At 46.3% G+C, this 15,526-nt stretch overlaps 1 protein-coding gene and 1 long non-coding RNA gene across 4 annotated transcripts; both read right to left on the bottom strand.

Annotated features, from left to right (window-relative positions):
- Positions 1-3,114: 3,114 nt before the first annotated feature.
- LYSMD4 (LysM domain containing 4) lies at positions 3,115-9,372 on the bottom strand. Of its 3 annotated transcripts, none has more exons than XM_046654403.1 (3): positions 9,345-9,372; positions 7,714-8,003; positions 3,115-5,638 (listed from the first exon to the last, which is right to left on the bottom strand). In XM_046654403.1, exons 2-3 carry the CDS (start codon positions 7,993-7,995, stop codon positions 5,027-5,029), a joined length of 894 nt encoding a protein of 297 aa, XP_046510359.1. In that variant the 5' UTR covers positions 7,996-8,003; positions 9,345-9,372; the 3' UTR covers positions 3,115-5,026. The 3 variants fall into 3 exon arrangements, with proteins under 3 accessions (XP_046510359.1, XP_046510360.1, XP_046510357.1); XM_046654404.1 differs by lacking the exon at positions 9,345-9,372 and adding an exon at positions 9,317-9,342; XM_046654401.1 differs by lacking the exon at positions 9,345-9,372 and adding an exon at positions 8,610-9,338.
- Positions 9,373-11,477: 2,105 nt separating this feature from the next.
- LOC124232192 (uncharacterized) lies at positions 11,478-12,873 on the bottom strand. Its single transcript, XR_006886792.1, has 3 exons — positions 12,796-12,873; positions 12,004-12,086; positions 11,478-11,687 (listed from the first exon to the last, which is right to left on the bottom strand). It is a non-coding gene; the product is annotated as an uncharacterized LOC124232192 (long non-coding RNA).
- Between the last annotated feature and the right edge of the window lie 2,653 nt (positions 12,874-15,526).

Below are 15,526 nucleotides of genomic sequence, written 5' to 3'. Positions count from 1 at the left end.
TGACACCTAAACCACAAAAACAAAATAAAAAATAAGCAAGAGGGACTACATCAAACTAAAAATCTTCAGCACAGCAAAAGAAACAATCAACAAAATGAAAAGACAAGCTATGGAATGGGAAAAAATATTTGCAAACTATATATCTGATAAGGGATTAACATCCAAAATATATAAAGAACTCATACAGCTCAATAGCAAAAAGACAAGTGATCCAAGTATGAAATGGCCAAAGGATTTGAACAGACATTTTTCCAAAGAAGTCATACAAATGGGCAACAGGTGCATGAAAACGTGCTCAATGTCACTAATCATTAGGGAAATACAAATCAAAACCACAGTGAGATATCACCTCACACTTGTTAGAATGGCAATCATCAAAAAGACAAGTGATGATAAATGCTGGTGAGGATGTGGAGAAAAGTGCACCCTTGTGTACTGTTGGTGGATCGTACAGGCATAGCTCACTATATTGCACTTTGCTTCATGGTGCTTCAGATATTACATTTTATACAACGTGAAGGTTTGTGGCAACCCTGGTCAAGCAAGTCTATCGGCACCATTTTTCCAACAGCATTTGCTCACTTTGTGTCTCTATGTCACATTTTGGCAATTCTCACAAAATTTCAAACTTTTGCATTATTATTATATTTGTTATGGTGGTCTCTGATCAGTGATCTTTGATGTTACTATTTTAATTGATTCCAACCCTCATGGATGACTTTGAGGAGTTCAAGACGTCAGGGGAGGAAGTAACTGCAGATGTGGTGGAAAAAACAAGAAAACTACAATTAGAAGTGGAGCCTGAAGCTGTGACTAAATTGTTGCCATCTCATGGTAAAATTTTAACAACACATGAGGAGTTGCTTGTTATGGATGAGCAAAGAAAGTGGTCTCTTGAGATGGAATCTACTCCTGGTGAAGACGCTGTGAAGATTGTTGAAATGGCAGCAAAGGATTTAGAATATCCCATAAACTTAGTGGATAAAGCAGCAGCAGGGTTTGAGAGGATTGACTCCAATTTTGAAAGAAGTTCTACTGTGGATAAAATGCTATCAAACAGCATCACAAGCTACAGAGAAATTGTTCCTGAAAAGTAGACAACTGACGCGGCAAACTCCATTGTCTTAAGAGATTGCCACCCCAACGTTCAGCAGCCACCACTGTGATCAGTCAGCAGCCATCAACATCAAGGCAAGACCCTCCACCAGCAAAAAGATTAAGACTTGCTGAAAGCTCAGATGCTGGTTAGCCTTTTTTAGCAATAAAGTATTTTTTAATTAAAGTATGTACATTTTTTAGACATGCTATTGTACACTTAATAGACTATAGTACAGTATAAAAATAACTTTTATATGCACTGGGAAACCAAAAAATTCATGTGATTTGCTTTATTGCGATAGTCACTTTCCTGCAGGAGTCTGGAACCAAACCTGCAATGCCTCCAAGGTATGCCTGTATATTGGTACAACCACTATGGAAAACAGTACGGAGTTCCCCCAAAAAATTAAAAATAGGGGCTGGTCCAGTGGCATAATGGTTAAGTTCACATGCTCAGCTTTAGCAGCCTCAGGTTCACGGGTTCAGATCCTGGGTGCAGACCTACACACTGCTCATCTACACACTGCAGCAGCCTACATATGAAAGAGGAAGATGGGCACAGATGTTAGCTCAGTGACAATCTTCCTCAAGCAAAAAGAGGATTGGCAATGGATGTTAACTCAGGGCCAATCCTCCTCACAAAAATTAATTAATTAATTAATTAAAAAAATTAAATAATTTAAAAAAATTAAAAATAGAACTACCATACAATCCAGCAATTCTACTTCTGAGAATATATCCAAGGGAAATAAAAACACCGTGTTGGAGATATCTGCACCCTCCTGTTCACAACAGCATTCTTTACAATAGCTCACACATGGAAATAACCTAAGTGTCCATCAACAGATGAATGGATAAAGAAGTTGTGATATATAAATATATACACACACACACAATGGAATCTTATTCAGCCAAAAAAAAGAAGGAAATTCTATCATTTGGGAAAACATGGATGGACTTTGAGGGCATCATGCTAAGTAAAATAAGTCAGAGAAAGACAAATACTGTATGATCTCACTTGTGGAATCTAACAAAAAGGAAAAACCAAATTCATAGAAAAAGAGATCAAATTTATGGTTACCAGAGGAAAGGAGTGGGGGGAGGGAGAAGTGGAAGAAGGTAGTCAAAAGGTACAAACTTCTAGTTACAAGATAAATAAGTACTAGGGATTGAATGTACAACATAATGACTATGGTTAACGCTGCTGTATGATTTCACTAAAGGTAAGACAGTAAACCTAAGAGTTCTCATCACAAGGAAAAAACTTTTTTTTTTTTTGTATCTATATGGAATGACGGATGTTAACTAAACTTACTGTGGTAATCATTTTCACAACATATATAAGTCAAATCATTATGCTGTACAATTTAAACTTACACAGTGCTGTATGTCAATTATACCTCAATAAAACTGGGGGAAAAAAGAGAAAATGTTAAAATCCCCTCTATAAGCCATCACTTCAGGGCCCACGTGATTTTCTTTCAACTCTGGGCAGTCTTCACAATTAACACAGAGGCAGTGTGAAGAACCACCTTCCCAAGGAGGGGCTGTGTCAGGACTGCCTCAGCTGGGAGTCCTGCTCTGGGTGACCCTGGGGCCCCTGCTTAGTCCCTGTAGCCTGGTCTCCCCAGAATAAAACAGGAGCATCATTTGCCTGACAAGGGAGCTTCTCTAGGCTTCCACAACATTAAGCACTGTAATTCCACCAAAAGCACTGAAGACTATCTAGCAAATCTAATTATTTCTTTATAACATTAACTCCCAAAAGACACTAAAACTGTAGTCAAATATGTAGAAAATGAGCTTCATGGTATGTCTTATGTATACCTACTAAAACAATTTTAAAGCCTGTCATACAGGCCAATCAGCACGACTACGCTGGTTACCGCTTTCTGCTCACCTTGGGGTAACCTTGGGCACAAGCCTGGGCAGGCAGGTCACCTCCATCTTCTCCAACATTGTCCCACATCTTTTAATTCTCAATTGCCAACCCCCAAATTAAAAAGGAAGAATCAATTTTCCTTCACAGAAGAAATTACTTTATTCCATTTGAAAAAAGTATACAGATATTCATTCTTTGCCTGGCAAAAGTTATTTTTCCATGGGACTCCAAGCCCTGCCAAGTCAAGTTAATGGTGACAAACATTAGAGAAACCTGTGGCCTTCGGGGGCACAGTAAGCACAAACATTTGACTGGAAAAGCATTCACATGATCAAAACATTTCCTGGAGCAAAGGTTCACAAGTTCATTTTATCCTGAGGACCATTTTGGTTTTGAAGAAAACATTTAACTTTGAAGATAATTTAAATTTGCAAACTGAACCCAGGGCAAATAGTTTTTCACACAACTAAGAAACTGGAGAAAAAAATTGGAGACTCATCTCAAGTACTCTCCTGCCACACTCCTATCCTTTTATATGATGAGATCTTTTCAATTTATCTCTAGGCCTCACCTATCAAATGCCATAAACCATGCCTAAAACTTAGCGCTTGTACAGTGTGTTTTCCTCCCTGGAGACAGACTTCACAAGGGCTGAACCACCAGCCAGCTCAGCCTATTTCCACGGCTCCATGGGACCGAGATGGGCTCCCGTCAAAGCAGGCTCCCACTCTCACCCCATCCACCCCTGCTCCACCCACAGGGCCTCAGAGGCTGACCGTGATCCCCTGGAGCCTCTGCACTTAGCACCACTGTTGCCTTGTCACAGGAGGAGACAGGCAAACCTCAAGCATACAAGTATCAGGCCCCTTTTTATGGCCTTCACAGCAAAGGTCACCAATGGGCCCTCCACTAAGTGTTTGGTCTTTTAACATTATGAGCTACATTATAGACAAAGTGTCATTTACGGCCACCCGGAAAAATGACGAAGCCCCATTCTTGTGCTGTGGCTCTAGAATTCCTAAGAATGGAGTCAGGGAAGCAGCAGGAAACACACCTGTTCCCCTACACCACTCTTCTGGGCACACACAGGGGCTGCTGCTCTAGGCAATGCTGGACTGGCGAATGTTTGGTCTTAAGACCTTAGAAGCGTCACATGGTGGGACCTTGGTGATAGGCACTCATTCTCTACACCTACTCACCTCCAGACACTGGCCAGCAAGAGCTCCTTCTGAGAAGGCTGACTTGGATGCAGTTAGCAATTGCTATGGGGATGCACCTCAGGTGAAACTGGGCCACGGCCCCCAAAGCTTCTGGCCAGGAAGTGCACCACGCAGCAGCCTGAAACATGCCTGTGTGTCAGACTAAGTAGCTTTCAAGTACAAGGAACAGGACTGCTGTTTACTCAATATCATGACAATTTCGATTTAGGGCTTTTTTGATTCTAGATGTGACACTGCCTCAAAAAGGCTCATCGCTGGGGCAAATATGAAATAGAGCTTGTTACAATTATAATCTGCCATGCTCTAAAACAGACTGACATTCCACCACTATTGCACAGCACCTCTGCCAGAGAGAGAGACCATCGGTCAGGGCCAGTCACCACTCCACAACAGGTGAGGGACACTGCAAACAGCCAGGCAACCAAAGCTGACCCAGGTGCTCCCACAGTGCAGGTAGACTGGACAAGGGCATTCCTCTCCCTACAAGCACGTCCAACTTGGGGGCCCACACAGTGCTACTGTGAAGACACTCAGAGCCAGTCCACTAAATGCCTTCAAGAAATGGTAGCCGTCACGTGTAAATGTCTCTCTTGCCACAGCTCTCTGAATGTAGGAGGCAGAGGGTGCTGGTGTTTTGGCTCCTGCAGCTTTGGATTAGGCGAGGCTATTCCACACGGTAGTATCCAGAACACAACAGTGGCTTCTGAAACGTGCCCATATGTCACAGAAAAGGAAATGCAGCACCCTAACATATGGCTAATGTCAGCTGACGCACATCAGGAGCCCAACTGCTAGAGCTGGCCTGATTTTTCAGAAACAACAGTAGCTAGTTTCCTGTCTGGGTGGTTTGAGTGAACTGGCTGTCTGAAGAGGGGATGGTTGGCACTGGAATAACTAATTTGGGGGCTTGCCCTGGAACTGCACCCAGTGCCAGGGAGCCATTGGGGACAACAGTTGTGTTCAAGCTACTAGGGATCTCACCAGTAGCCTGTATTTTAAAATAGACCAAATAAAACACTGGTAAAACAATCCCAATTAGAAGCATGATAAAAACAGCATTCCACCACTGAATTCCACAGTCTGCGCCATCTGTAAGCGTCTTCAGAGGAGCTGGAAGCAGCGGCTGACTGGAGGTCTCTGCACAGTAACTTTCACTCAAATAGATTTCTGACTGCACTGCACGCTCAAGATTCTGGTCAATGTCCTTAAAGAAATCCGTCAGTGGGCTGGACGAGGCAGCGGCATCTACAGCTGCTCTGTCTGGGTCTGGCTGCTCCTCAAAGGTCACTCTGGTCTCTGAGGATGGGCTTGGGAGAGGTCTGAGTTCTTTGTGGGTCTCTGTTATGATCCCATGGATTTTCACTGGAATCTTAATAGATTTCAAAGCATATAAGTCTTGTTCTCTGATGAAGTTGTTGACTTTCTTGATATCTGCAACCTAGGGAAGCCATGAAGACACACATCAGGAAGTATGTAAAGCTCTTAAAATCAATATCCAAAAAGTGGCTCTTAACCTTTCTGGGTGATGGGCCAAGCCCACTCTGCTTAAGAATCTGATGAACCCCGGAAAACTGCACCCACATACAAAATTAGTTTAGGCTGCATAACTTTGTTTTTTTGGCTTTAACTTAGCCTTAATGTATAGTTTAATCATCAAATTTTCCTATAGACTTACAAATTTGGACAATTTAAAATAGGCTTCGGAAAAGACTGTTTCAAGTGCGACTGCAACAAAATGCTTTCAGTTGAAACACATCATGGCACTTTTAAAGCATACTGCTGCCCTCTGGACTCTGAACTTTTGAGGCAACAGTGCCCCCAAATGGCTAACTTCTCTCCTGCATCGGAATCCGATTCAGCAGCTGCAGGAGACATTAGCACTCAGCAAACACCAAGCCTCAGCCAGCTCCACAAACACTCAGAACCCAGTTTACCTGTGACAACATTTTAAGAAAGAGGTGTGCCCTCATGATTCCACCAAATTCTCTTTCCCGGAAGTACTGTGCGGCACAAACATTTTTTAAATAAAAGTGACCTACACTTAATTCACTTTGAGGATTTCACAACACTTCTTATGATAATTACAAATATGGAGGAAATCATGAATCGCGTTGGAAACTATAGACTGAAATCTTCTATTCCAATATTAGGACTTGAGGAGAAAGGAACACTACTGTAAGTTTTATAAAGTTCATAAACTCCTCTCACAACCAAAGCTTAAGAAGTAGAAGAAAATGTAAGTCAAAGATAAACCCTCCCTCGAGCTCCTGCTTACAAACTTACTGAAAGCACCAGAAATGGACTCTAAGGTTTTAACTCATAAGTCCACTTAAACTAGAGTGTAAACATAGTCAACAGACCTTAATCAAATAAATCATCTCCATTATTTTGATTATTTAGCAAGCGCTTTTTTCATTTAATTGAATTGGGGTGGGGGACATTTTAAATTTATTATGTTCTGAAACTAAAGCATAAAGTGCTTGAGACCTTTTCGTCTTTGCCCCTAACAAACTAACATCAAATTTATTTACTTAAAACAGGAAAAATGATCACTTATCAGATGCATTATATAGTCTTTTTGGATTTCTTAAACGTCACCATTCCAAGAAGCCCACCGCATCTGTTCAGGTCTTTGTAGGGTAGAATTTCATTTTTCAGCCCATTCTCTAGAAACCATACAGTATGCCCACAGAAGCTGATTAAGAGTCAAATACTAACCTCAGTACAATTTAGAGACCACTATGTGTCCCTGGAGACCAGCCTGTTTATTTCCCTGGGAAACACACCACCACCCCACCCAACATGTTTAGCCATTTGGATCTTGTTAAATGACAGACACTTAAAAGAGGAAAAGATTTTTTATATAAGTAGCTTATACAGCCCTAGAGAAGGCCATAGAAAGTTGTAGCATAGTGTTAGTAAAATGAAATAAATAGTTTCAATCTAGGAGAGACTGCAGCAATTCTATAAATACTTTCCTACTTACTTTGCCATTGTTAATCACTCTGAATGCTAAAAACATAATTAAAGAGAAAAACAGGGTTATATAGACACACAGCACACGAAGGCTAGATCATGCAATTCTAAAAGAGAGAAAGTAAAACTTTACCAATCAAATAAGCTACAACCGCAAGAAAGGGTCAGAAAAAGAAAAGTAGCCAAAAAAGCAAGCATACCAAAGAAATCTGGGATACGTTCTGCCTGGCATCTCTGGCCTCACTGGGTCTTAAATAAAATGTGCTCAAAAGCAAAAAAAGGTTTCCGAATTTCAGTTTGGAGGGTCAGAGAAGAGCAGAAGTGCTCTGCAGAGAGGGAACGGCCCCATCAACTGAGATTCCTAACCCTCCCTCTTCACGACCCCAGCGCTCAGAGCTGAAGGTACTTCCACCCGCCTTCCAGCTCTGGCGGAGTCCTTTACTGCTACAACAGGCCTTCCCCAACCCCCGCGGGGGTCAGGCAGGGGCAGCACGGGGCCGGGCGGCGGGCAGCGCCTTCACCTGCGGGGTTTCTTACTTTGCAGCCATACTGAAGAGCGAGCTTGTTGAGGCTGTCCTCTCGGGCCAGCTCCCTCTGCAGCAGGACCACGTCCCCCGCTCCTGGCTGGTGAGGCTGGTGGGCACCCTTCTTCCGGCACTCCTTGCTCCGGGGCCGCAGAGCCACACGCTGGGACTGTTCCTCAGAGGAATCCCCCGAGTCCCCACTGCCACTCTCAAACACGTAAACGTGGCTGGTCGGAGTCCTACATACAATAGCTGGGCCTTGGAAGGTCTTGGTTAACGCTTCTTTCTGCCTCATTTTCTTAACTGAAAACCAAACCCCAGGGTTAATTCCACACAAGCCAAGGCACAGTCATTCCTCTGCGGCTACACTGGAGATGGGCGTCTTGCTGTTGTTCAAGATTACTCCTTTCCCTAATCATTGCACATAAATACTATCAGTACAAGGAAGAACGTGTTTATGGGAGCTGACATGGAGGGAGAGACGGAGGCAAATAAAAACAGGTTTTTTCCCAGTTTTTTCTAACATGAATTCTTTTTGCACAGACAACAAAAGAACGCCCCTTCTCCTCTTCCTCCTCATCCATAGCTCTGTCTCCCCAGACCCCACGTCTGTAGAGCAGCAACTTCTCTTCTTGGTCTCAGAGTAGTAAAGAGGAGGCTGGATCACCGCGGTGACAGGCAAGGACTGCTCCCAGCTTCCTCGCGCTAAGCATCTTAAACTCAGAACTTTTGTACAAAAGTTCTTGTTCAATACTTTCAGCATTCCAAAGCACCTTCACTAAAAAGGTCAAGACTAAGGATGCTCGCTTAGAAGAACCATGAGACAAAAACACTGATTTTGAAACAGCCTGAATTATACAATATGAGGGGCAAGCGGGGGGAAAATTCCTGTCAAACTGCGAGACTCACCCGTCTCTGCCAGGTCCCCTGCCTTCGTGGACCCTCCCCACCCCGTCTGCTTTTCGCGTTCACTCTCAGACAAGTGCAAACGCCGCAACATGCCCTTCCCCTCGCCGAACTGTTCCCATGAGAGTCCAGAAATGAAACCTCCAACACGGGAAATGACAGCCTCAGAAAGAGCAGGCCCCGGGTCCCTCCGAAGCCACCGGGGAGTGGCCCGGGGCGACCCCGCCCCCCGCCCTCGGAGGCCGCCGCCCCGACCCGCCGCCGCACTCCAGAGCCCCCGGGGCCGGCTCTCCTCCGCGCCCGAGCCCACTGCGGCGGCCCGAGGCTGGGGCCGGGCTGCCAGTCCGAGCTCACGGCCTGCAAGGGCCCGGCGGCTCCCAGGCCTCAGTTTCCCTCAGAGCCCCGTCCGTGAAAGGAAGGGCGTCTCCACACAGGAGCTGACAATAAAACCAGGGAGCGGCCCGCCTCTACGTTTAGACGGGGCGGGGGGAGGGGGCAACACTCCACAAAGGCACGACCTCCGACCCCTGACCTCCGACCCCTGACCTCCAACCCAAGCAACCTCGGGCCAACCCTCAACGGTCGCGGTCGCCGCCCCTCCAGGCGCTGGAGGGCAGCCTAGGAGACTCGGAGTGGCGGCTCGCCCCCCAGCCGATAAACGAGGTTAAGCCGCGTGGCCGCAAACAGCCCCCACGGTCCCGAGCTCGCACCGCGGCCTCCCCCTGCGGGCCCGGGTACCTCCGCGCCCAGGATCCGCCGCGACCCGCCGTCGCCGCCGCCGCGCCTGCCTATTGGCTGCGAAAGTCAGCGGGTTTGCGGGGGGCGGGGACGGCGAAGCAGCCAATGAAATCATTGGTGGGCGGGCACCCGGACGAGCCCGGCTCTGCTGAGAGGTCGGCGCACGGCCCGTAGGTAGCACTGCCCGGGGGCGGGGGCGGGGCCGCAGCCGGGAGCGTGGCAGGGGCCTGAGAAGGGAGGGGCGGGGCCTTGGAGGGGAGGGGCGGGGCCTTGGAGGGGAGGGGCGGGGCCTGGGGGGGGGGCGGGGGCGGGGGGGAGGGGGGGGGAGGGGGGGGGGGGGGAGGGGGGGGGCGGGGCGGGGCCGGGCCGGGCCCAGCTCTCTGACCTGACCCCTGAGCTGGTCGCTCTCCTGCGCTGCTGATACGGCCCGTCCTGTCTCCAGTTTTTACGTCAGTAAAACACTTAGCTATGAGACACTTTAACGTCTCCCTCCCAGCTTTTGCTGAGCCTTAACTTTCTCACCTGTAGCAGAGGCCTTCGGCCCTGTGTGTCAATGGCTGTCACGAGGGGGCGGGTGTCACCACTGAGGCCGCCGGCAGAGGAGGAGCCCCTCCAGCTCGGCCCGGGTGGGCGAGGGGTCTCCACATCCTGAGCCGCCGGGACCGCCGGAGGAGTTTGCTCTGTCCCGAGGATAAAAAAGAAAAGTTCACCAATGTAAAACGTTGAACCACGGGAACACGAACAAAAGAGACGTAATTTATCAAATGTCCGATGGCGGAGGACTCCCTAACCTTGAAAAGTGATGGATGAATTCTCTCATACACTAAAGCACAAACATTTAAAACTTCAACCCAAAAAAGGAAACCAAAATTTACCAAACAGTAATCTGGGGAAAATAAATTCAACAAACACCACAAAAGATTAAGATCCTTAATTGAGGAAGACCTTATCGAATGAATAAGAAAGACACTGAGACTCCAGTAGCTGAACGGGTGGAGAACACGAGCAGACAATTCACCACAGAAGACAAATGGTTGACAGGGAAGAAAAATTTCTCGCTAGCAATCATATCAAACAACAAAGCAAAGGATTAAAACAATAAGATCTCTGAAACACCTTTTATGGTTTTCCATGCCACTTAGAAGAGAAGTCAAAAAATTTTTTTATGAGGAAGATTGTCGCTGAGCTAACATCTGTGCCCATCTTCCTCTGTTTTATGTGGGATGCGGGCTCAGCACAGCTTGACAAGTGGTGCTGGGTCCCCGCCCAGGATCCAGGCCTGCAAATCTGGCCGGAGCAGAGCATGAACTTAACCACTACACCACGGGGCCAGCCCCTCAAATTTTTTATCTTGGCAAAGTCCAGGATGGTGTGAGGGCTCCAACGCACTGTCTACCATTCTACCCATTTCTTTCAGCCACGATCTGCTTTTTCCTGACCTTTAAACACCTGGATCTCCCACCTCTGGCCCTTCATGGGAATGTCCTTCTCTCAGCTGCTGGCGTGATTGAACCTTCTGATCCTCAGGCCTCAGATGAGTCACCTTCTCAGTGGGGTCCTCCCTGTCCACCCTGTGTACATAGGTGCTCCCTCTGTGCTCTGTCAGATCAGGCTGTGTCTTCATCATACTTCCCAGTTAACTTACTTGTTTTAGTGCCAGAATCCTCCTGCCCCTAATGATCATCTCTAAGTCAGCTTTACTCACCACTCCCAGTGCCCAACTCAGCGTGACACTTAGTAGGCGCACATTAGATAGTGGCTCAATAGAAGAGACACGAAGTGACCTGACCCAGTGTACACAGGAGGGAAGTGGCAGCACCAAAACCCAAATCCTCGTGTGTCTGACTCCAAAGGCTCAGCTGTCAGCCACGGCTGTGCTTCTGGCCCAGAGTCCTGGCCAGGGCCTGGCGGATCTGGCAAGTCTGGCAGTCAGAATTTAAAAGTGTAATTAATGGGGAGAGGAATCAGAACAGAATCTACAAAGCTGAATTAATATAGAGGTTCTCTGATCAGTTATAGTTATTTCTTTCATTCAGCATGTTCAACAAAAAACAAACCCAGACTTAGGAGAGACTTTGCTCAAAAGGACTTTATTCAAGGGGAGAAAGGGGCTGTTGCAGCAGGGAGAAGGCTCTGAGTATAAGGCCTGCAAGCGTGTCAGGAGTTAGGCAGGAGGAGTTTTTCTTTTATGGAGAGGAGTAAACAAGGCTAGAAAGAACCAGGTGTGGGGAAGTGGGGTGAAAGGTGGCAGGATTGGATCATAAATCCAAAATGGTTCCGCCTCTTCTCAAGAGGGACTGGATGCTGGCTTGGGCCATGGGGCGCCAAAGTTCATTCAGGGGCCTGGAGGAGGAAGAGAGGCTTCTTGGAAGTTTGGTTAACAAGCATTCTGTTCCAATTGATCAGTGGGGACCAGAGGCTCTGCTAATCATTTATGAGGCAAAGAAAGGGAATTTAGAGGGTCTGCATCTGGCCTTGTTATAAGTAAACAAGGCGGGCGTCCATGAGTCTTGTCTAAGTCATTTGGGGAAGGAAAGGTGGTTCTTTGTAATGTCATTTTCTAGAACCCAAAAAGAGTGGGGGCTGGAGGGTAGTCCTTAACCTTCACTGTTTTCCAGGAGCACAGGGCTTGGGTAAAGTTCAACACTGTCAAGCTTACATCTATGGATCTCCTTCCGTGTGTCCAGCCCTGGCGAGTGAAGTGGTGAGTAAAGCTGGTGAGCCCTCATGAGCCTTGCATTTCTGGAGAGAAGATGGGCAAAAACAAAGACATGCACAGAAAGCAGCATTACAGATTACAGATCTTTGAAAAATAAAAACCAGGTCATGTCCGTTAACAACAGTTATCCAGACTTCATCAAGGCAAACGGACGGCTGTGTGTCCTTTAGTGTCATCCTGGAGCTTGGTCACCAGGCTGCCCGAGAATTATATGATTCTCTAAGGCAGCAGTTCTCCAAGTGTGGTCTGGGGACCCTGGAGATTCCTGAGACCCTTTCAGGGGCTGTAACATCAAAACTATTTTCATAGTGATGCCAACAGTATTTGCCTCTAACACTTCCCTCACTCTTGATGGCCAGTAATTTAGCTAACATATATTGAGTCCTCACTGGGTACCAGGCAACACAGCAGCCCTCTGAGTAGGTATTATTATAATCCCCAATTTACAGATGGAAAAACTGAGTGCGAGAGAAACTTCAGTTGCCTACCCAACATCCATTCTGACTTTTATTTAGGAACAGAACCCCAATATTTTTTAGGGCAACAATGTACCAAGCTCAGACTACATTTCCCAGCCTCCCTTGCAATGGAGTGTACTCTTGTGAATAAGTTCCAGACAATGAGATGCGAGAGGAAAAGGTTGGGTGGGACTTCTGAAAAAGCTTTTAAAAGGGAGACATCTGGAAAAACTCTGTAAAATATATATGCCCTTTTTACCCTCCCTCCTGCTACCTGGAATGAAGATGTGATGGCTACAGCACATGCAGTCATCTTGGACCATGAGGCAACATTGACCATAGAATCCATGTGCTAAGGATGGCAAAGCAGAAAAATGGAAAGTATGTGAGAAAGAGATAAATGTCTCTGTTGCTCAGGAGCTTGTGAAGATCTCTGTTAGTAACAGCTGAAGCAATTCCTCACTTACATACTTAGGCACAGAGGTTAAGTTACTCATGTAAGATGTCATAGCTGGTAAGTACAAGAGGCAGGATATAACCCCGGACAGTGGCTACAAAGCCCGTGGTTTGTAAGCTTCTGTGCAGGGCTCAGTTTTGCTTTCCCTGCTGCCCCAGCCCAGCCCAGGAGGTCTGCTAACCTGGTCAATAGCTCCCTCAGAAACATACCCAAGTTTGTTTTCTCCCCAGGCCCGTGGCTAGGCTGGCAGAGACGCAGTTCCTCAGGTTCAGGTGAGGCCAGAGGGAGGTGTCAGAGCAACATGGCTCATGCACTGAAATGTGCCAGAGTCACATCCAAGGACAGTCCCACTGCTCTGCCCTGAGAAAGCTGCGACCAAATGTCCACAAGCAGACGTGCTTCTCAGATGCCCCTCAAAATCCTGCTAAACCTAGGCCATCCTGTCCCTATGTGAGCTTGCTATGGACTGGACTGTGTTCCCTACATTCATATGTCGTAGTCTCAATGCCCAATGTGACTGTATTGGAGGTTGGGTCTATAAGGAAGTAACTGAGGTTAAATGAAGTCAGAGGGTGGGGCCCTCATCCAATAGGGTTAGTGTCTTTATAAGAAGACACGCCAGAGAGTTCATTCTCACTCTTTCTCTCTCTCTCCCTGCTCACACTCACAGGAAAGGCCACGTGAGGACGCAGTGCGAAGGTGGCCATCTGCAAGCCAGGAAGAGAGCCCTTACCAGAATCTGAACCCTGACCTGGCACTTTCAGGCTCCAGAACTGTGAGAAGTAAATTTCTGTTGTATAAGCCATCTAGTGTGTGGTATTTTGTTATGACAGCCTGACTGACTAAGACACAGACCTTCTCCCTAGGAGGGCAGAAGACGGAAGGAGCAGATGCTGAATTGCTGGCTTTCACTAGATGTTTCAAAACACCAGTGGATAGAGAGCAGAGAATTGTGTTGGCAAAGTCATTAGAAGTTCTGAAGCTACAACTTCTCATTTTGTAGAGAGGAATTTAAGACCCGGAGACACAGGGTCTTCAATTAGACACAGGGGACCTACTCAAGATTGCATAGCAGGTTAGTGGTAGCTTTGAGCCATGATGGAAGATAAATGGAATCCAAAGCCAGCTCTGCATTTACTGACTTTGCAACCTTGATCAAGTCCTGTAAGCCTTCCGGGCCTTGGTCCCCTCTTCTACTGTGTTGTCCCTTATGCCCTGTATGGCCGTACCTTCCTTCTGCCTGGAACAATTCCAGTTTATGCCTGTTGTCTCAGCACAATTATTATTAATGCTCCTTCCCTTCTCATAGTGTTTGGACACACCCTCTACCTCTGTGGCAGTTTGCATGACACATGCTCCCAACCCACCCCCTGGCAGACATTGCTGGTTCATCACAGAAGCCCAGACAGCTATCAGGCCTCTGCATGGAGTATCCAAGACAGCCATGACCAATCAACCAAGAGCATCAGGGGAGGTGAAAATGACTTGCCATCCCACCTCTGTGGAATCTGGTAGTCTTGATCTGGTTTCTTAGAATGTGGGTTATCTAGTGATGCAGGAAAATCCACTGGTCACTGGGGATCAGCCTCCTATCTACAAAATGGAAAGAACAAAACTGCCCAACTTCTTCCACGTGTTATAAAGTCATTGTTGGAAATGAAGCCGTTGGAAGAAACATGCCTATGAGTGTTAAAGCTCACAGCTCCAAAGATATTGCCAACTTAGGAGTTCATGGGAGAGTGGTAGAAAAAAAGAGTTTAAGAAATATATTGCATTTGGTACAGCAAAAAACATCATTAAAAAGTTAAAGGGCATATGACAAACTGGGGAAAAATATTTGCCATCTTTGATATGTTAATATCCTTAATATATAAAAGGCATTCAGATCTCAATAAGAAAAAAAGCAAACGCTCCAAAGAAAAATTGCCAAATGATGCCAACAATTCACTAAAGAAAAACATGGAAAAAAGGTGTTAACTGACAGATAGTCAAATCAATAGAAACCCAAATAGCTGCAAGGAGCTGGAAAAAGTCAAACCTACTGGGATTATATGCCACGTGGCACGTGGTGGCACAGGTGGGAAAGAGGCTCTCAGGCTCTGCTGGTGGGAGTGTCAGTTGGGACATTTGTTGCATTATGTAGCAATAACTTTTTTTTTTTTTTTTTTTTTTTTATTAATGTTATGATGGATTACAAGCTTGTGAAATTTCAGTTGTACATTTTTGTTAGTCATGTTGTGGGTACACCTCTTCCCCCTCCGTACCCTCCCCCCACCCCCCCCCTTTTCCCTGGTAACCCCCGATCGGATCTCCTTCTCAATATATTAATTTCCACCTATGAGTGGAGTCATATAGAGTTCGTCTTTCTCTGACTGACTTATTTCGCTTAACATAATGCCCTCGAGGTCCATCCACATTGTTGTGAATGGGCCAATTTCGTCTTTTTTTATGGCTGAGTAGTATTCCATTGTGTATATATACCACATCTTCTTTATCCAATCATCGGTTTCTGGGCATGTAGGCTGGTTCCACGTCTTGGCTATTGTAA

The sequence above is a fragment of the Equus quagga genome, chromosome 2, assembly GCF_021613505.1.
Source record: "Equus quagga isolate Etosha38 chromosome 2, UCLA_HA_Equagga_1.0, whole genome shotgun sequence".
Lineage (NCBI taxonomy): Eukaryota > Metazoa > Chordata > Mammalia > Perissodactyla > Equidae > Equus > Equus quagga.
The sequence above is the reverse complement of the archived record's forward strand: the minus strand, read 5'-3'. Positions and strand labels throughout refer to the sequence as shown.